Genomic DNA, 21,334 nt, shown 5'->3' on the forward strand with positions numbered 1-21,334 from the left:
TTTTCTGATTCACTGTCACATGCCACTGTGTCACCTTTGTGTTCAAGTCCATGACACAAACAGTGAAGTTTTGCTGATCAGTTGTCTTCTTGCTGAAAGGTGACACTGGAAGCTGCCTCAGTGACCAACTTAAAAGGCCCAAGAAGGAACAACTTTACCAAAGCCCAATGAGCCTTCTCTAGGTGTTTGACAGATTTGGAGTGATGTTCAGTGTCTCAGGCCTCTACTGTCCACAGCAAAGTCTAACACCGTGTCTACACAGAAAGTGTAATGTGAGCAGCACGTTTAGCAGAGCAGCAGCAGCAGCAAGTACTTCATCTGAAGCGGTCAGGTACAGCTTTGAGTGTAGGTCACACACATTTTCGAAGCATTACACAATGCACAATACACGACTGTAGTTACGTGTCTAAAATGGAGGAAAATAGACTTGAATCCTCAAAATACATTTAAGGTTGTGGTTACACACATATACACACGACACGCAAGCTGGTACACATGCTGTGTTGACAGCTGTATTGATTAACATAGAAGCGTACTGTTCCGTCAGATATGCATGACACAGACAACTGAAAAACGCAGCTGCAGACACAGCGTATTACCTTCAGATGAATTTCTCCATCAGCTGAAGGCAGAAGTTGCTGTCCCCCTCCATACATGCTTCCTGGGTGGTGCTGTATTTGTGTTCTGAAGCCCACTTTCTGTCTGATATTCTGCTGCAAGAGGTGAACCTCCATAGGACTTCAGGTGGTGTTACACCTCCACTCACCAGAACGGTGGCAACATGCATGTTTAAGTTTGTTATTGTCAGTGACTTAACAGGGATGCATGACCTGAAGCAAGAGATGAACAAGTGTAATGATAAAAAGTAATCATAAGGAGAACAAATGCAACACAAACATGATGGTACACTAACTTTCTATGCACTAAGATGACCATGGACTTCCTCTGTGGTGCCTCACATACTCATATTAACAACAAAAATTTAACCTGCTTCAGTTTCATAATACATACAACGTACAATCTTGAAATATGATCTGAGATCATGCTTATTAAACTGTTAACAAAAGTCCCATAATAACGTGGCTTCAGCCAGCCATTAAAGTTTGCTAAGTGATGTTACACAGAGGGAATGCTAACAACTATGCTAATTCACCTTTACTGAGGTAATGGTGTGTGTTGTCTGTTGAAGAAACTCAAGTCCTTCAAATCACTCAAGTCCTTGTTCAAAGTTTGCTGTGGTGGAAGTGCTTTAATAGCATTCCGTAAATGTGGTGAGCTTACTGACACAGAGTTGGTCTGATACAGTAGACTGACCCAGAGCACAAGAAATGGAAACGCTTTATACTGTAAGATCAAGGCAGTGATCAACAAAGGGTAATCAAAAGGTAGTGTAATGAGGATGCCCTCAGGACCCTGGGGAAGGCTACATAGGGGACATAGGAAGTGAGTGCTCTCTCTCTCTCTCTCACCTGTCCACGGAACGAGGAAGTGCAGCAAGGTAGATACAGCACGAGGGATGCCAAACATTTGTTCGCAAGCTCAGAAAGAAGCCCTTGAGGAGAGAGTGGACACTGTAAATGTGCGCTGACATTGATGCTTCCATCATCGTCATCGTCATCTGCTAAAAGACACCATGTGTAAACCTGATGTGGGATTATGATCTATTGGGCATCACGACAGTAAGCACACTGCAGGTCTGGGTGCTATCTAAATTAATTAAAGGTACGACATAGTGGGTTGGTAATTTTATGAAAAATATTCTTTTTAAATATGCCTGACTGTAGCCTAATACTATGTCTATCTTTATAGGACTGTCTTCATGGCAGTATTGACTGTCACTGTTTTTTCCCACATCCAGAGTCAGTAGAGTAACGGGCCTTTTGTTTTAAATTGTTTTTCTTTTTTGTTTCCTTTGTTTATTATTTGGTTATTAGTTAAATCGCACCTTGTGCAATATTTCTACGTGCACTGTGCAATCCTTGGGCTGTAGGTAAAACACTGAGGAGTTTAAAGCTCCATATAAATTCAGAGATCCCTTGTTGTGTGCTTATAGTATAATGGTGGATGCGGTGTTAGTCTGCCCAGGATAGATGCCTAACCTGAATGCATTCGCATTTGAATTCCTTGCCCAATGTTCTTCCAGGCACTTCCTTGCAGAAGAGAAATTCCCCCAGTATTTTCCCTTCCCATAGATAGCCAACTAAGGCCATCAGAGCATTAGCTATGTCTGTTGATTCATCCAGCTGAATAGAAAATTGTTTGCAGGAACACAGTCTATCCACTAGCTGAAACTGAATGTCATCTGAAAGTTCTTCAACTCTCCTCGTTACTGTGTTGTTTGAAAGAGGAACAGTTTTCAACTTATTAGCTACCTGTGTTCCATGCATGTATCATACCGATACATGCATGGAACCCGAGTCATCGCTGTCAGTCAGGATAATAACCAAACCCCTCTGTCCTTGTTGTGGAGAAGGCACACTCTGCTTTTCCAGTCCACCTGAAACAGCTCTCCACTCTCCTGTCATTGCTCTCCTCTGCCTGCCTTCCTGCTCCAGGATATGTCATTTTGCCTGTGCAGGGGTAAACAGGCAAGAGGGCCGTGTATTGCAAACTGTGTTAAAAACCCCAATTGAGACTCAAATTCCAATTGCCCTGTATACATGTCCAAAGAATGCTCCGAAAACCAGAATAACATCAACATATCCCACATGTCTTAATTGGAAAATACTACATAAGACCTAATCCAGAATATCCAAATTCAATATGCTGTTTACATGACCTGTAGGCTGTATCAAATTCAGAACATTGTCCCACTGATTTAGAGAATGCTGTTTTGTTTGACCATGTGAAATCTTATTTGTTGGGGTACTTAAATCTCTATGTCTATGAGACCGAAACTATATGGGTGCAGTGGTGTCCTAAAGGTTAGAAAAGGAGATGAAACTGTGTAATTTAAAACAAATTTCCTGTATTTCTACACCACATTTAGACAAGAAATAGCCACCTGCACTAGTCTAAATTAGTTAGATTGAGGGTGGTATGAAAACCAAGAATGCATCAACAACAGTATATAATTGGGTGGATCAGGACAGGAAATTATTATCAGAAGAATGTCTATTTCATATTTGAAATTATATATACAAAAACATTATGTAGTCTAAAATGGTAGTAGGTTGCAGGCTACTAAACTGTCTTCAAGGTCAAACAAGGACAAACAGTCTATAGAAATGAAATAGCCTTACAACACATCACAATATGATTTTGATAATTAAACCTGATTAAACAATCTTAAAGCTGAGGGTTGCTATTCTTAATATTCACAAGGCCATCTTCAAATTCTAACATTTGCAAACAATTTGGATGAATGAAATGGCCTCACAACTAACCTAAAAACCTATTATTGGGAATTGTGAGAAAGTTTCAGAGCGACAGAGACACAGAGCGTCCCCCTAACCATAGTAACTCACTCACTCCTGCCTGCCCGCATGACGCGACAGGAGAGGGAAAAATACTGTGCTGCTGCCAGAAGAGCCACTGACTGAGATTACGCTGAGCAGCATGTATGGGAATACATTACATTATGTATTTGTGTTCATTTGTCTTTTTCCCCTGATAGTCTGAATAACTCGCTATAATAACTCGTCAATACATGAGACTTGGCAGCCCTGCTTAATTCAAGGCTCCCTTGTCATGTTCTTTGGTAATGCTCTTGTTACATCTTAAACATTATTATGGGTTCAAAAAGAAGTTTTGTGTACACATCTAGTAATTGTTTAAAGTTAAATAGCGTAATGTTAAAGCTGCTAACTTTGCCATTTTTCTATGGGATTTCCCATTGTATTAATAGGTTTTTAGCATCATGCTAAGTGAGGAGTTGTGTCCTGTCAACCAGTCCACCTGGAAACCTATTTGCAAATAGTAGTGCATTTATTAAAGCTCTAAATAGTAGACCAAATAAGTTTGGATACAACTGTTTTTTTTCTTCTTTCATTTGTACATGAAGAATAACAGCACACATGACTGTTGTAGTTTTGTTTGTTTGAGAGAGAGAGAGAGAGCTGCAAGCTTCAAACAGCTGTTTCTACACGCCTCCCCCTGCTTATTGTAAGTGTTTTTGTGATTATTCTGATTAATAAATGAATTCTTTGATTTTGAAACAGTAGCATTATGTTATTATCTATCCTTTCTGAGACTAATGCATGGTTATATCAATGAATTTTATCTTATGGAGGAAGGCCCCCTTGCAATTTTTAACAGCCCCCTCAGTCACTTCATCCTGGCACCGGTCTGAGAGACAAAAGCTATTGTGATATCCATTGACAAGAAAAATATATGTGCTGGGTGGCTTTTTTAATATTTCCAGTTTCTTTTCAGTTCATTTTGTAGCCTAAATTCTCTGTGTTTTTTGTGACTTGTTTACTTTGAGTAGGTATAGAGAAGATACCTGAGCTTAAAATGATTATTATGCCTATTCTTGTTTACCTTACGTCATGTTTCGTTAAGTGTTATAGTCGCTTATCCCTCGCAAAATCTTTTGCCCTTTTGCTACTTCTTTGGTGTGTGTGTGTGTGTGTGTGTGTTTTTTGGGAGGGGCAAGGCTAATTTCAGCTGAGCTGAAGGCCCAGCTCTAATAGTCAAGGTTTGCCACTGTGTAACTGTGAATGTGATCAGCACGTTTCTGTAAAAGAGCGGCTTCCTGTCAGTGAAACTTCTCTGAATACATAAAGGTTTATGTACTCTCCCTCTCTCTCTCTACCAAAATTAATATTATTATTCCTAAAAACATATACTTACAATAACTCTTTAAGTACAAACTTGAGTAAGCCTATTGAATACTTTCAAGTGTGTAACAAATTGCAGAAAAATGTCTTATTTCTACTTCAGTTCAAAAACAACCTTTAGGACTGGAGTTCATCAGTGGCAAGGTGGATGTCCTTCCTTCTTCCTCCTGCCTCTATGACAAAGGCTTTGGGACTGATGAAGAATGCTGTTTTACCATCCTTTCTTGCCTTATTCACAAGTGAGCAGAGCAGATGAAGGTTTTAAGTTTTTTTTTATTGTCATATACAGTAAGGCTGTGCAATATGATAATATATATTGTGTGACGAGAGAAAAATGTCTATTGTTTCATATTACGCTCTATTATTTATTTAATTGTGATGCAAATCACACTCTTTATGGCAGTATTTTTTGTCATTTGGAGTCTGTCCATCTTTTGCGCGAATTACACTGATAATAATAATTGACTGCTTTTTACTTGCGAAGCTTTTATTACACTTACAGGAACATAATGAGTTTAGTTGTTGTTAGCTCTCTCTATATCAAGATATGAGATTTTGGTCATATTTTATCAAAAACAGAAAGGGTAAAGAAAGTACATGTCTCAGTTCAATGTAGACAGCTCTTGCATGTCAACAAGTGACCAGCACTGATGGGGGAGTGAAATAATCCATTTTGCTGTCCAAAAAACATTAGGCGGCATGATTGTTGGAACTGCCAATTTGTATGGGTTAACAATTACCCTAGCTTGCACTCCGTACTTGCCCAGCGTTCTGTCACACTGCTTTCAATGTTTCCTCTCCAATACAGCTCCAGGCAAGGCCGTGGTGTCCTTTGGGCCCATTGGGCATAGCAGACAAAGCTCGCTCAGCTGATTTAGCTCCCAGCCAGTATTTCTCTTGGCAAAAGTCTTTGTTACGAATGTCCAAAACAACATATTTCCCTTGCACTCTACACGATGACACAGACGTAGATATTGGATTTGGTGGGAGTGCGTTTGGGTATTGGTAATAATTATAAATAAATAAAATAAAAGAATAAATAAATCAGAGAATTATGAATTATGAAATCAAGAGATTATTAATTTTGATTAGTAATACGGGCACCACCGGGACGAATAACCTAACTATAATGTAGTCTCATATACAATTTATTCACTTAGGGGAGCAAACATCTGGGATATCAGCACCACTAAGTGAACAGTGAAGATATAAGTCCAAGCTCTGACACTCTCAATCAGTCACTTATCACAATAAAACATGCACAATAATGACAAAAAAACTTCTCTTTAAAGCTATGACAGTATTCATTAATCTCCACAAGAATCAACAAAGTCAACAAATTTTTCAATTAACAAACACTATACTTCCAACTAATACTAAATGAAACACATAAAAACAGCAGCTGTGTACAGTCAAAACATTTAAAAAGCAAAATTGTGTGTGTGACACAAGATGACCGACATGATTTGGCCAGATGACGCCACGCAACCTTATGATAGCGGGCGTGATCTGGCCAGATGACGTTGCACGAGATTCAAGATGGCGTGACTTCTGGAGGAAGTCACGTCACGCGAAAACCAACCGGTGGAAGTGGCCACAGTGTCCCAATTGAACAATAGAAGATAGCAGATAACAAAGGGGGCAGAGTGGCGCTATGTCCCACGCTATCTGACCATCAGATGTGTAAAAAAAGGTGTGTAATTATGTAGGGGTGTGTGTGTGTGTGTGTGTGTGTGTGTGTGTGTGTTAGTAAAAGGAGAGGGATGGAGAAGGAGGGAAAGTGACTCTCGGTCCCGTGACCATGAGAGGAGAGCAGCGGTTGCTTTATCTACATAGAACGCACATATGTATGGTAGTCTGTACACGTTGTCTGGTTGTGAACCGATGAAGCAACTTACTTTTCACTTGCGGTGGCACAAACACAGCAGTCCCGAGTGGGACAACACAGTCTAGCGTGTTGAACACAAACTAAAAAGGAGAAGCAGCAGAATAACAGCAGAAAATGGAACTCTTCGGTTTGTCAAATCACACAACAAAATTACAAGCTTATAAAACACACAAAACTAATATTATCTTTGCCCAGACAACTTCTTACTTTTGTCGCCCTCCAGAGCGAACCAGTGTGTGTGTGTGAGTCCGTGAGAACCAGCACGGGTCCTCCAGTGGGTGGTACTGGCGGTGCCATCTCTGTGAAGAAAATCCTTTCTTCCTTCTGCAGGTAAAGTGAGAGCGCTGAGTTGCCACAGCAGTCTCTCATGGATCCGGTAATAGTGTTCAGGTGAACACGGGTCGAAGTCTTGTCTCGTCCAGCGAGGGGAGGAGCTCCAAAAAGAAAGGGGGATAAGCACACGTGCACAATTCACCTCCGTTGGTAATCTGGCTGACAGAAAAAGCAGACCCTCTCTTAGCGCAGATACACTGGCAAGGGACGAGACTTGTTTCCGAACAGTACTTAAAGGGCAGTGATATTATGGCTGCGTTATCATGGCTCCCTGTGGTGTTGATGCGTCTCTGCCAATCAGAGATGAGAACCTGAGGCTCCTTGCTGAGTTCACACTTAAGTGCAAACTTGCAAAGCATCAGGGGAAATGGAGTCTGTAAGTAGCATTATGGCGCTGTTCCTTTGTTTCAGGGAACAAAGGAAAGAGGCAGCCTTGTAGCTAGGCCTCAGAGTTTACATGTAGGCCTGCCTTTGTCTGACCCCATGGCTGAGGCCCAACATAGACATAGACGTAGACATGGACAAAGACACTGCCTAGTCGTAACTGGGAGAGGTCACTGCAAACGTCAGTCACACCACCATCACACCAGTTCATGGAAAGAGATAGAATATCACCAACAAAGGCCCCTTCATTTCTCTTCTTATCTTCACAAAATAACTCTTCTGTTAGCTTCCTCAGTGCAGTTTCTCCTTTGGAAGGTTGGTAACAGTGGCAGGTAGCAGTTAGCAGTTGACAGCTAGCTAGTTGTTTTGATTTAAAAAATATATCCAAGGACAATATTTCCTCTTCTGTTCTTGCTGCTTAATGCTGTTAATTTGATAATTTGAGAATGCATCTCAAACATGCACTTAAAAAGTCCATGTTTCAGGAGCCCATCTCTGGTGCACCCATTCTCATTCCTGAGGGGACTTTTTTTTTTCTTTTTTTCTTTCCAGACAAAATCCTGGTAGTGTCTATTCCATCATTGGCAACCAGGTCAGTGGACACTGCAGATGATATTTGGTAGTTTACTTTTGAGCTCTGGCACAGTTTCCTGGCAAACATTTTCTCCTTCCTCTTTAGCTGACCCAAACATACACAAATCCCAGCGTCGGTTATACATTGACAATTCTTGGATCTTGTTTTCCACTTCATGGATTTTTAGCTCTATTTTGTCCACCCTGTTGATTGTTTCTGCCATTTTTCCGCCTGTAGACCATCAGCTCTTTCATTTATTGCATTTTTATATTTTCATAAGCATTTCTGCACTTGCTGGGGGTCTTTGTCGGAATTTTGTTTGTGGCAGTAGATTTGCATTTGTTGTTGAGAGCCATGAAATTTTCGGTTCAGATTCAGAATATCGAAGATTACACTTTTTTTGTTAAAGTAAGCTTAAAACAGATCTAAAAATCATCTTGAGTAGGAGAGTCTGTATAAACTTGTGTAAATAAACTTTAAGCTGCTGTTTTCCTAAATAAATGTAAAGGAGGTTTTGCCCATTATCCGGTTACACTGCCATCTTGCTGGAGGACCTGGCATACATCCCCTGGGCCAAATACATCCCAGGCACATTGCACTTCCTGTTTGCATCACCCACCCACCATCCCGTCATGGGATATGCAGTGCCAAAACTCAAAACATATTCTTTCCAAATGGAAATAACAAGAAGAACAGGAGTGACAAAATCCATGAAATTCTGTATTATGTCATTTTACATATTCAATGCATTTCATTCCAATTTTTACACTCATCTATCCATTCATATACAGTTGTTTGTGGTTATGTCTTAAAAACCTGTGAACATTCAGAAAAAAGAACAATTACATTTTTTCACAAAAGATGACCTGGAAAATGTGTTTATCATTGACATGCTATATGATGGTATTTCTGAACAGGCCAACATATTCTTTAAAGAAATAAAGGATAATGTATAATAAACAGGGCTAAGAAATGTTCATGTAACAATTATGCCATATGCCTGCAAATAAAGGCCTAGGCGAGAAAACTAAGCAAAAACAGTCAAGGGTTCAGATGGTTAAAAGGGGAGACTTGTTTCTCTTTCTTCCCACATTAAAATAGTAATAATTAAAGCTGCATTAATTAATATTTTTATACTAACAACAAATCAAAGACTGCTTAATGTGAAAGGTTACTTATAAGAATGAACCCAGAGAGAATTATCACCAACACTACAGTTCCCCTCAAAGCTTTTTAGCCTCTTTCTGCTCTTGGTTTCAGTATTCAGGCCCATAAACTCAACTCTCAAGAACCTCATTTGCTGCAACAGCAGGTAGCTGTTTTCAGTGAATAACTCAACACCAAACAGCAGACAGAGAGTTAGTGACTAGCTGGTGAACATAGTGGACTATTTAGCAGTTAATCTGTTCATCAGGACACAAGCAGGACTGTGTCCTAGCAATGAATGCTGATGTTGCTTTGTGTCTCTGGTTGTCAATAGGCAACTTGCCAACATGTTAACCATATACAACTTTATAAGGTGATAATATGTCACTGTTGTGGTCCTCAGCTTGTCTTGCTGCCCACCAGTGGCCAAAAAAACAATTAATGCAGCTTTAAAGATATCAGTTTCAGTCATGCTGTTTCTTCCCACAGACTTTACATGTTTTTGGCATAAAAATTGACATTGAATATGTAGACAAAGTGCTGAGTGTTTAAAACATTTGGATCAGTATGGCCTTCAAATTCCACGTCATCTATATTATAGATATTACAGCTAAACAGTTTTTATTCTAGTATTATTTGTGTGTTTTTTTAAGTGTGTTTTCAAGCCTGGTGTCCGGCAGCTGTCAGTGACTCCCTACAGGCAGGCGTGGCAGGCAGATATAGGCCTGAGCAAACAGATTAATGTTCAGGGGGTTACCATCCAGACGGATGTCCTCCAAGTTATGCCGAATAAACTTGCGGTCATGGTGGTTACAGAAGGTGTCCTCATGCAGAGACTGGATGTTGTTGTTCTGATTTGAGGGGCACAAGGAAGTTGCTGTTAATGTTTTTACATTTAAAGTGTTAGCCATTGGACATTTTACTGTTGACTCTGCATAGTTTTGCTACTATTTCATCATTTCATTCATCACTGTTGTAACCTCACACTATCCTACTAACTGCTTTTCAAAACAGGTTTTTGAGGAAATGATTTTGCTGTCTGGATTATGTTTAAAAGCGGCATTTTACCATATTTTATCTTAATGCAGAGAAAACAGAACATTTCCCTTCAGAGACATTAAAGAAGAAGAGACAATAGATGTTTGTGCTCCTACCTGCAGGTGTAACACTCTCAGGCTCAGTGGCAGTGGAGTAGGAATGTAATCCAAGTTATTATTGGACAGATAGAGGAATTCTAGTTGGCTCATATCCTGCACAGAGAAGAAAGGAAAGGGAAACAGTCACATAACAAAAAAGTAATACATGAAAATATCCATAAGAGGGAGCACAACACCCACTGACTGTCAACTTTCTACATCTTGAACAATTTATTGTCTTTACATTTTCTTCACATTTTCAATGTTTTCCATCATGTAATCAGTGGTCTGCATCATGCCCCTTTGGATCAACTGTAGTTGATCCAGAGGGGCATTTTATGCTCTAACTATCCAAGGATACAAGCTGTTTTCTGCAAGAAGAATAAAAGGAGGAGACTGTTCCTGCAGGATAACAGATAATTCCCTGCCTCCCCTGCTTTTCCCAAACCTCCAGACGATTTAGATACAGATGAAGACATAACATTATACAAGTGTTTTCACCAGTGGTGGAAGAAGTATTCAGATCCTTTACTTAAGTAAAAGTACCAATACAGCAGTGTAAAAATACTCCATTACAGTCCTGCATGAAAAATCCTACTAAAGTACAAGTAAAATCCTACTTGAGTAAAAGTACATTACACAGTATTAGCAGCAAAACGTACTTGAAGTATTACAGTAAAAGCAGTGGTTTGGTTCCTCTGACTGATATATTATTATATATGACATCATTAGATTATTAATACTGAAGCATCAATGTGTAACCAGCATGTTACTGTTGTAGCTGCTGCTAAGGGTGGAACTGGTTTGAACCACTTCATTTACAGTTAGCTAGTTTAGTCCAGCGGTTCCCAACCTAGGGATCAGGTCCCTCCAAAGGGTCACCAGATAAATTTGAGGGGTCGAAAGACGATTAATGGGAGAGGAAAGAAGAAACAACAAAGTTCTGATACACAAATCTGTTTTCAGTTTTCAAACTTTTTCTCAAATCTTTGATTTCCGGTGAAATACCGGATCATTTGAACATTTATTGAAATGAAACCATGTGAAAAGTTTAGAGGGAAAAATCACTATTTGGTGGAGCTGTAAACAACTCAGACATCTGAAATGTGACCCTGACTGCACACTGAAAAGTAACTAGAGCTGTCAAATAAATGTAATGGAGTAGAAAGTACAATATTTCCCTCTGAAATGTAGTGGAGTGGAACTATAAAGTAGCATAAAATGGAAATACTCAAGTAAAGTACAAGTACTTCAAATTTTTACTTAAGTACAGTACTCTAGAAAATGTACTTAGTTACTGTCCACACTGGTTTTCACAGGTGGTAGTGGTACTTCCTTTGACAGATAAACAGATCTGTGTAAAATGGGTTGAGTGACAGCTTTTTTTAAAGATTAAAATAGGATTTTTAAAAGTCTAAGCATATAAGCAGGGGGTCTACCTTGAATACCTCTGTGTGCATCCCCTGGCTGATCAGCCTGTTGTTGCGTAGATCAATGCGCTTCATGGTGATTGGCAGCTCAGGAATCATCTGCAGGTTGTTATCAGCCAACAATAACTGCTGGAGGTGCAGCAGAGAGCGAAACGCGTCCTCATCCATCTCTGAGATCTGGTTCCCAGTTAGATCAATGGACTGCAGCTTATCTGTGAAACAAACAAAAACATAGTCTATATCTGCCATTATTTGAATATTAGTTTTTATCTGAGACTTTACAGTAGACCTCAGTCTCCAAACTGATTCCTCACTGAGGTTGATGAAGTCTGTGTTCTTGAGGTGTCGGATCTTGTTGAAACGTCCATAAAAATGGGTGGTGTCTTTGGGCAGGGGTGGGATCTGATCCAGTCCGGCGTCGTCACAATACACACTCCCTCCGATACATACACACAGCAGGCAGGTAGGCATTCCTGCACATAGACAGAAGACAGCTGTACCACATATGCACACAGCCACACAAAATTTTAAAGGGTAACTACATACTAAATCATCTTTTAATGCACACTGTATGTAGGTCTATGTTGGCACATGATGTTAATTAGGGTTGGGTATCGTTTGAATTTTAACGATTCCAATTCTGCTTATCGATTCCGGTTCTTATCAATTCCCAGCTTTAATTCCAATATAGTCAAAAAAGAGGTCAAATGTTTAGATAACAAATATATCTTTATTCATCTTTATTCTTTTAAAGGTCCAGTGTGTAGTATTTAGTAACATCTAAAAGAGCAGACTTGATAAAAATTGAATAGATTATTTATAAGTATATTTTAATTAGTGTCTAATCAGCTGAAAATAATAATTGTTGTGTTTTTGTTACCTTGGAAATAAGCCCTTTATATCTACATGGGAGCGGGTCCCCCTCAACGGTGGCCGCCATGTTGCATCGTCATGTTTCTACAGTAGCGCAGAACGGACAAACCTAACACTGGCTCCCGTGAGGGCCTTACGCATTTTAGATTCAGTGGGCGACTACTGGAAATGCACCGGTATTAAAACGAAGAAGAAGAACGGACCAATTATTTTGTATTGTGAGAAGTTTTTGAAACCAAAATCTGATAAATGGAGGATCATAATTATTTAGAAAATCACAGGAGCGTGAATTGTCGTCGTCAAAGAAATAAAAACACGAAGAAGCTAAACGAAATCGGGACAAGCGACAGCATAAAACGAGGATAAACCCAGATGAAAATCCCTGATGAGAGAAATGTTTGCAGACGACTAACGCCAAAGTTTCCTGTTTACTGCTGGACAGGTAAGAGTGTAATGTATATTTATTTTGCCCAGCTGGTAATGGTTCAAAACCTAGATGATGTACAATGTTTATTAGCAGTACATTAGTTTCCCTGAAAAGAAACACTGCCACGTAACGTTAAATATTAGCACAGTTTAGCCTCAGTTTGTGCCTCTCACTGAGCTGGTGGTCTGACAAGAGACAACAGGGAGGCGAAGTTGTGCTAATAACCCAACGACACATTGATTGATAACTAAGATATTTAGCTCTGGTGATGTGCCAAAGACAGTAAGTGAGAGTAATGAGTTAGTGTGAAAGATAAACTGAGGAGAAGTCTGCTCATCACCAAGTTAATACATCCTGTGAATATTTTTCACAGCGCTCCATGATTTCATTATTTGCTCCTAATTTGTCATTTAGGAGCACATGTACACACTGGGGAAGGGGAGGTTAGCTTATAGCCCAACACAAGTAACATTTTCCCCGTTTCAATGGTGAAAAACATGTAATTGCTAACAGAGTTTTAATTTTACGTGTATCAGTCAGAAGTAGAATTTTTCTGTTATTTATTTTGGTATGTTTATCCAGGCCAGCCAAGAATCCCAGCATCTTAGGACGTAACATAATGTATTACAAGGGTTTGTGACTGTGTCATAAAGCACTTATTTTTTTGATGTTGCTGTTGTTTCTCCAGCTATGAGAGAGGTCCCGCAGCATCGATGCATGGTATTGCCTTTATCTTCATCCTGAAGTGATGTAAAGTGGGTATTTCACCATGTGCCATTGATGGCTGGGAGTATGTAGGTTTTCATTACAACCAAAGACAACAAAAGTTGATTTCACTGAATAGCTACTTGTCTCTGGCTGAAAGTGTGTTAATCAATTCAATAATCTGATCTAGTCTGTTGTTGGGATGAAAATCTGCATGGAATAAGGTTGAACAGTTTCTGGTGAGCATGTTAGATAGATAGATAGATAGATAGATAGATGATTTATAATAGTAAGTTCATTCATTTGTGCTGTTTTATTTTTCTCAGGCACTATGGGTTGGCATTATTCACCATGTCTGTGACATTCGCACCCGCCATATCAGAAGTATTGCAGACCAAGTCAGGAGAGGTCTAGATAAATGATACACATTTGTTTGCCTATGTAGCATATTAACTTACCCTGTAAGTCCTACTCTTGGTTAAATAGCACTAGTTCCACATGTACAACTGCATAAAATGTATGAAATAGTAAATTAACTTGTTGTGTAAAGGTACTGTCTTCCACAGAAGCAGTTTTCCCTGCAGCTGCTGCTCTACACACAGCTCCTGGAGCAGATGAGGAACAGCAGTGCCAGTGAATCATAGGTGTTGTTCCTGCCATGAGAGCATCTTCATCCAGAGCAGTAAATTGAATACCTTTGGTGTGGTATTGGTCTGACCCTTGTCAGCTATTATATGTGCAGCAATTTGACTGCTGGAAGGTGATCGGATAAGTTTAATCACACTGCTTTTAGTGTTCAGACTAATGATTGGATAGATTATTCTGTCTTTATCAGAATCAACTCTGAAGAACACAGAATAAGCTGTCAAAATGTTTGTTTTAAAAGTAAAAGCTGCATGTTTATGTTATCCTTTTATTGTCCATATTGAAAAGGATGTCCAAAAATGTTTCTGTTAAATAAAAGATATTTTTATTACAAATTTTATTATTCTTAGTGTTGTTTTTTATATTTTTATTTTGTGGTTCAAACTAGTGAATTACAGTTTACATAACCTGAAGTGGCAATGAAAATGAATCCATAACATGTTCTACAATGCCCTGTTCTGAGGATTAGTGGTATTCCAACTTCACTACTGTCTTCTGTTGCTTTATAATATATAAATAATGAAAATATAAATTAATGGTGGAAGTGTGAATGACAATATACTGACACTGCAGGGAAGTACTGTCATTGTATAAGTATATATTAATATGTTTATCATTGCAATTATCACAGCACATCTGATGAACATCTTTTATTTGGTAAACTTGCACATTTAAGTTGAACAAATGTGAATATATAAACAAAGAGTTTAATAATTATCCAGAATATATATAAATATAGAAAATGTATAGAACAAGCGTAAAATAAATAAAGTATCAGAAATGTAACAAATAAATATTTGATGAGGACCTGGAGGGAAACTCAGAGGCCAGGTGTGAAACCAGTGTGATGTCTTTGGAGGACCAGGGAACTTGATCCTCCAAACACAGCAACTGTGAAGTGCAGTATTAGGCTCACACAATCTGCAGGGTTCTGGCCACAGCATTTCCTCTCCCTGGCTGTAGGCATGTCTGTACAGTTACTACAAGTACACCATGGTCCCCCTGGTCCCACTCCAGCAAACGGTGGGACACCATGCCTGCACTGATGCATCATCAAGGCATCAAAAACGAGCCCTGGCTGCCTCTGAAGCAGTTCGCTAGTGAGCTGCCTGTGCTCCTCCAAGGTCATCTCTTCAAGAAGAGAAGAAGAAAAATAAAACACAGATAAGGCTTTATAGGTTATAAGTTTCATATGTTGGAAATATGGTAATGGTAGTGCAGAATATGGATTGTAGGCTGTGCAGTGTTCCCAAACATGTCTATAACAGTAACATGATTTTTCAAAAAAGTCAAAATATTGCTGCTCAATACTGTTCCTATATAGTATTTATATCATCATTCAATAGTGTTGCTGATTTTTTCAGTAGCCTCTTTTATTCAGAGAACCCGCAATATAGCCACAAAGAGGATCCAAGGGGAGGACATTTCTCTTCGTTTGATAACGTTAAAAGTAAAGTTAGACTTTTCTGTCGGCTTCCTGACTCATTTTAAAAAGACGAGAGAGAGAAAGAGCAGCTGTGGTTGAGTGAGCCGGAGGGTGATCGCTGGTAGTGAGGAAGCCGGTGAATCAGATCAATAAACATTATTTTCTTATTGTTTCACAGCGGTTAGCTTCTAAAGCAAAAATACACCCACACACCCCCTCAACCCTGCAGCTGTACGCTGCCCCACCAGATTTGGTCTGAATATGGGCTAAACAGAACAGCGAGGAGGATTACCGGTGCAGTATTCCCGCCTTGAACGGGCTGTGTAAAAGGGGCTACTGACTCATGTTACACTGATAATACATCAAACTATACAGACTACAGTAACGTAAAGCACAGAGCTGCTATGTAAATACCACTTTGTGTTATATTGGCATTTTTAATATCATGCAGAACGGGTAGGAATATAATAAAATAATTGTATAAATAACGTCACAAACCTCAGTTGCTTCGGTCCCTTTGGAGGGTTTCCAGCCTCTTCCCCTGCTTCTGCGGTGCCGGTGTTTGCTCTCCTCCCTCGTCTGGCCCTGCCTGCAGCAGAACCGCTAACTTGCCCTCTTCCTCACCCTCTTCCTCTCCCTCTAACCTCCAGTACTTGACTCTGCAAATGGATAATAAAATATGTAACGTTATCCTGCCAATGCTATCTCGCTATCAATAATGCCTAACGTTAGAATAAAATAACATAAGTTCTGTGTAGCATGACATTGCTAATGTTAGCTTGTATTACCAAAACAATAAAACACTCATAATTGCTATCTTACGTGTGAGCTATAGCCTATAGTATTATAGACTAAATAACTAAATACATATTCACCTCATTGCTTGACTTGTTAGAAATGCTCGGAGCTGTCGTGGACGATGACATCTTCAGCAAATAGCTTCTTGTCTATGAAGATCACCGTAGCTTCTGGAACCTCTCCAAAGTCTTAGGAAGGATAGGGGTGAGCAGTGGAGTGCTTCAATCTAGAACCTCACCGTTAGAGGCTGCTAAATACCACACATATTACACACTGGACCTTTAAGCATTTATGGTCTGTGCATGAAGTATAATTCATCTGCAGTTTTTCACTTTGTATTCAGGGTATTTCCTAAGTTCATTGTCTTATGACGTGCAATGCAATTCAGCGCGCCGGAGCGTCCGCTGGTTCCATTATTCAACTTGTAGAAAAAAAATTGAAACAGGAGCTCGAAACAGAGACAGATCACATTCAAAGTAAAAGTTACACGTTTTGAAGCGTGTTGGCTGCAGAGGTCAATTTAAGGACAGCTAAACTAAATAAAAAAAGAAATAGCCTAAATAATTAATGTAATTCATACTTCTTTTACACACTTTGGAGATAAAATTATGTAAAAGGAAGCAGAGGTGGCGGAACCAGCCCAGGGGTTTTCAATGTAAATGCAGCAAACACCCAACTCACGCGCAAATATGTAACATTGGATCATATTCCTCAATAAATAAAAGAACAAGTGTAAGGTTTTTTCTCATTTGTTTAATTGATGTCCCTTTATCTAGCTTTAGGACTTGCATGGAAATGTGATCATGCTTTAGCTCATGTTTATGCAGAAATAGGGAAAATTCTAAAAGGTTCACAAACTATCAAGCAGCACTGTATATACTGTCAAGAGAATTATTGCAATTTCAAAGCCTTCCTAATGGAGAATGAGTAGCATTTTAGAGAACAAATTTAACAGACATCACACATTATTTAATGTCATAGATCATATAGCAGGCCTCAAGTGTTGCAAACATCCCTCATTTTCTAATGAATTCTTTCTCATCACCCCTGCTCTACAGAGGATCAACAAGAACAGGCTAAGTATAATTCAACTGGCCTAATGCTTCCCACATTTATGTAAAACTTTAAACCAGTCAAACATTGTTTAAACTCACAATAGTGGAAGGTCACAATGTTTTCAGTGATACATTGTACTGTATAGCATGTTGGATTTTTGTGACTCAGTGAAAGTTGAAACAATTCAGTATATATGTGTACATCATACATACAGTAGTGATACTATCATACAGTTTTGATGGGGATTTGTCCCCTGTACATTGAAACATTGATAAATGTCCTAACCTTACCGACCTGCACCAAGACACTCAGCTGGTTGCATCTCTGCAGTGAAATGGGATCAGGGTAACTGCCTCTCTCCTCATTCAACGTACTAGACTCTCCGGGTCACACTGGACAGGTTGTGAAACTAACACATTGTTCAAATTCAAGTTTCTTAGCATCTTATCACCTATTGTTATACATTTGAAATACTTTAAATCTTCTGGTAATTTACATGGAGTTGTATTCATATACAACTCATGTCTGATAACACCTAAACAATGTGATGACATTTTACGTGATACAAGGAATTCTGAAAGCAGTCCAACAACCTCACTATGACTACTGAAAATTGAAGACGTAGATGTGGTTTTCATATTGTGAAGGTAGCCATGTTTTTTGTGTTGTGTTCAGGGGACTCGCCTCAAACTGAAACATTAGAATGTAAATTGAGAACTTCATTTCCTTTACAAGACAGTTTCAGGTTGCCATAATGTTTTACTGAGCTAATTAAGTGAGAATTCCAAGTAACAATCAATTATTTGTGTACTAACTGCAAATGTATTGCAATTAATTACCACCCATGATTAATAACAATACACATCCTTTATTTGATTTTAAAGCAGAAAAAACATCATTCAACACATTATTTCTTTGAGTTAGTGGGTTTTTATAACTCCCTCCACTTACTTAAGATATTCAACATTTTAATAGGTTTTTAACAGTGGCAGAAAGGGGGCACAATACACAAGTAAGATTAACTTTATTTCATGAATTGTTGCGTTTTGTTTTTTTTTTGTTTTACTTACAGAATTAGACCGTGTTGCCAACACCATCAGTGATGAATACAAATCCAACAAAACAATACCACAATGATTTATGATGAAGAATTCAATTTATGGGACCTGTATAAGCCACTGTACATGTTTCATATGTGTACTGTACAAAAATTAACCATCTCTTCTAATCATTCACATTAAAATGTATTAAAGACACTCAGGACTCAAAGTGTCTTGGATTTTTTATTTCTTGTTTACAGTTGTTTGTACTGATATCATCTTGTCATACTTTGATAGGATGCATTTAACTGTGTGGCACCACACAGTTATATGCATCCTAAATGCATCTATCCATCTATGCATTCTTTCTAACAGAAGAATTAGGGCAGACTGTGTATGTAATCACTGATTAATCCAAATTCTAAATTAAAGCTGCAAGCAGCGTTGAACGGTAAGTCTGACCACTTTGAAACCTGTATCAATGGATTTGCAATGTAATTTCCTACAAAAAATGTGATTTTTAATGTAGTATTTGGCCAAAGTCATGGGATTTATGAGGATATTTCACAAGAAGAGTGACATTCTCCTCTCCAACTGAGAGGGAGAGAGAATAGGAGGGGGGTGGGTGGGTTTGGGGGTTGAGTGGAGCTCAGTGAGTGAGAGTGACAGTTTAGTGATAAAGTGCTGCAGAAAAATAAAATCAAAACTAAAATTTGTAGCTCTGTACTGCAGTTTTTCCTTTATTATGGCCCGAGCACCTAGCAGTTCACTCACACCCTCCATTCAAATATATGAATATTTTTCTGTGTCCAGCTGCAGTTACTTATTGTCTCTCCACACCTGACAGTACACATTTCAATCAAACTTTGACCAGGTCATGTGGGTTAAAAGTCTTTACTTTTCTAAAAATAAGCTTGATGAAAATCAGGAAATCAATTTGTTTTACACACAAACTCATCAACAGTTTTCTGTTTACTAATTGAAATTCAAGTGAATGGGCCCAAAACTTGCATAATTTTGATGCCACAGGTGAGACAGACATGTCTCACTCTGCAGAAAATTCTCATCCTCACACCGTTGAGATTTGATGCTTCGTCATGACAGAGGAGGTTGTGATAACTTTATTGTACATGCTCCAGTCTGCACCAAACATTACATGTTTGAAAAGAGTCCAGGCCTGAACAAACTGGCTGAATAACACCCCCTAAAAAATTTTAGCGAAGCAGTCCCAGCAGCAGGCAAAACAGTGGACAAAGGAAGTGATGTTTATCTCCTTCTTGCACTGTCTGAAAACAGCCCGGGTCTGAAGACATCTACATGCCCGTGACTGAAGCCCTTCGACTGCGCCGCGGCCCGACGTGCGCGGAGGCACGAGGGCCCATTCAACGCTGCTTGCAGCTTTATTATTATTAACTTTTCAATAATTGTTAAGACCCAGCACCATGTGTGTCTTAGTCCTTTGCACTGAAAAACTGGTAGGTACTGTTAGAGACACAGAAAGCAGACATGAAACCCCAGCAAAAGCATTCAGGGTGAGCGACACTCCATCCACTGGCTGTCTTCCCTGGTGTCTCACAAGGTCTCTACTCTGGTCCCCTGGAAATTCTGTAATAAAAGAAAAAAGGTTTGAAAGTTTAAAACAGATGTCTTAAATAAATTAAGTAAATTCAGTAAGAATCTGTTTACTTAAACTTTTACTACATATATCTCCATGCCCCTGAGTGCTGGTACATTTTACCAGCCTGTGACAGGTGAACAATGTGAAGGAAGCCAGTGTGGTGGTGCGAGCGAGTAGACCTGAAAAACATTAAGGCAAAAATTCTCTGAAAAAGGTCCCAACATATTGTCTACTCCAGTAGAGCCACATACGTAATGTTAAGTTGTGCACCACAAATCTTTAATAAGGGAACTGTAATATAACTGCTAAAACTGCTCACTCTTACACATATTTGATAGCTCTCTTGTAATTTATCTGTACTTCAGCACATTGGCTATTTAGAACATTTCTTTACTTTGTAGTCTGCATGCACAAACACATTGCTCGTACTGTACACATCTGTGAGCTTAATAAATGAAAAATACATGTCAAAACACCCCTAATCCTTACATATGTGACTGAAGAGAGTTCAGTTAACTTACTTCTCCCATAAATATAGATATTTCACACAGACTTAGATGAACAAATAATCTAAACGATGTGCAAAACAGCTGATAATAAGAAAGGAGTAACATTAGCATACAACAGCTGTTTGTTAGCTACAACAGGTAGCTAGTTTACTTAAAAATCAATTAGCATTGCTAGCATTGGTAATCTTCTGAATTTAACAGTTAGCTACGCTGGTGGATGAGTAAACAATTTAAACAGTGTTTGGTTGGAGAGGTTAACTTGATAAAGTCATGCACACAACATGATCACAAACACATTAAGTAGGACTCACCGGTACTTAATGTTAATGTCTGCAGCGGCTTAGTGCATCTGTGTAACACATGCTGCATGTACTTCATGCAGAAATCCCCGGGTTGGTTCTGCCGCCTCTGCTTCCTTTTACATAGTTTCATCTCCAAAGTGTGCAAAAGAAGTTATGAATTATGTTCATTATTTAGGCTATTTGTGTATTTATTAAGTTGAGCTCTCCTTAAATTGACCGCTGCAGCCAACACACGTGCAACTTTTACTTTGAAGGCGAGCTGT

At 39.0% G+C, this 21,334-nt stretch overlaps 1 protein-coding gene and 1 long non-coding RNA gene across 3 annotated transcripts in view; both read right to left on the reverse strand.

The window, feature by feature from the left end:
- Positions 1 to 7,837: 7,837 nt before the first annotated feature.
- The window catches only part of optc (opticin), a 46,188-nt gene continuing 32,691 nt past the window's right edge, over positions 7,838 to 21,334 (reverse strand). Inside the window, exons 4-7 of one of the 2 annotated variants that reach the window (XM_042406331.1) lie at positions 11,987 to 12,145; positions 11,691 to 11,884; positions 10,261 to 10,356; positions 7,838 to 9,957 (exon numbers count right to left, since the gene is read on the reverse strand). In XM_042406331.1, the coding sequence (XP_042262265.1) occupies positions 9,790 to 9,957; positions 10,261 to 10,356; positions 11,691 to 11,884; positions 11,987 to 12,145 (617 nt within the window). In that variant the 3' untranslated portion in view covers positions 7,838 to 9,789. Of the gene's footprint in view, positions 9,958 to 10,260; positions 10,357 to 11,681; positions 11,885 to 11,986; positions 12,146 to 21,334 lie in introns of both variants that reach the window. The other variant, XM_042406330.1, reaches the window with a different exon arrangement.
- LOC121894032 lies at positions 15,109 to 19,133 on the reverse strand. The gene is made up of 3 exons (XR_006095469.1): positions 16,624 to 19,133; positions 16,247 to 16,407; positions 15,109 to 15,453 (listed from the first exon to the last, which is right to left on the reverse strand). It is a non-coding gene; the product is annotated as an uncharacterized LOC121894032 (long non-coding RNA).

The sequence above is a fragment of the Thunnus maccoyii genome, chromosome 3 (genome assembly GCF_910596095.1).
Source record: "Thunnus maccoyii chromosome 3, fThuMac1.1, whole genome shotgun sequence".
NCBI lineage: Eukaryota > Metazoa > Chordata > Actinopteri > Scombriformes > Scombridae > Thunnus > Thunnus maccoyii.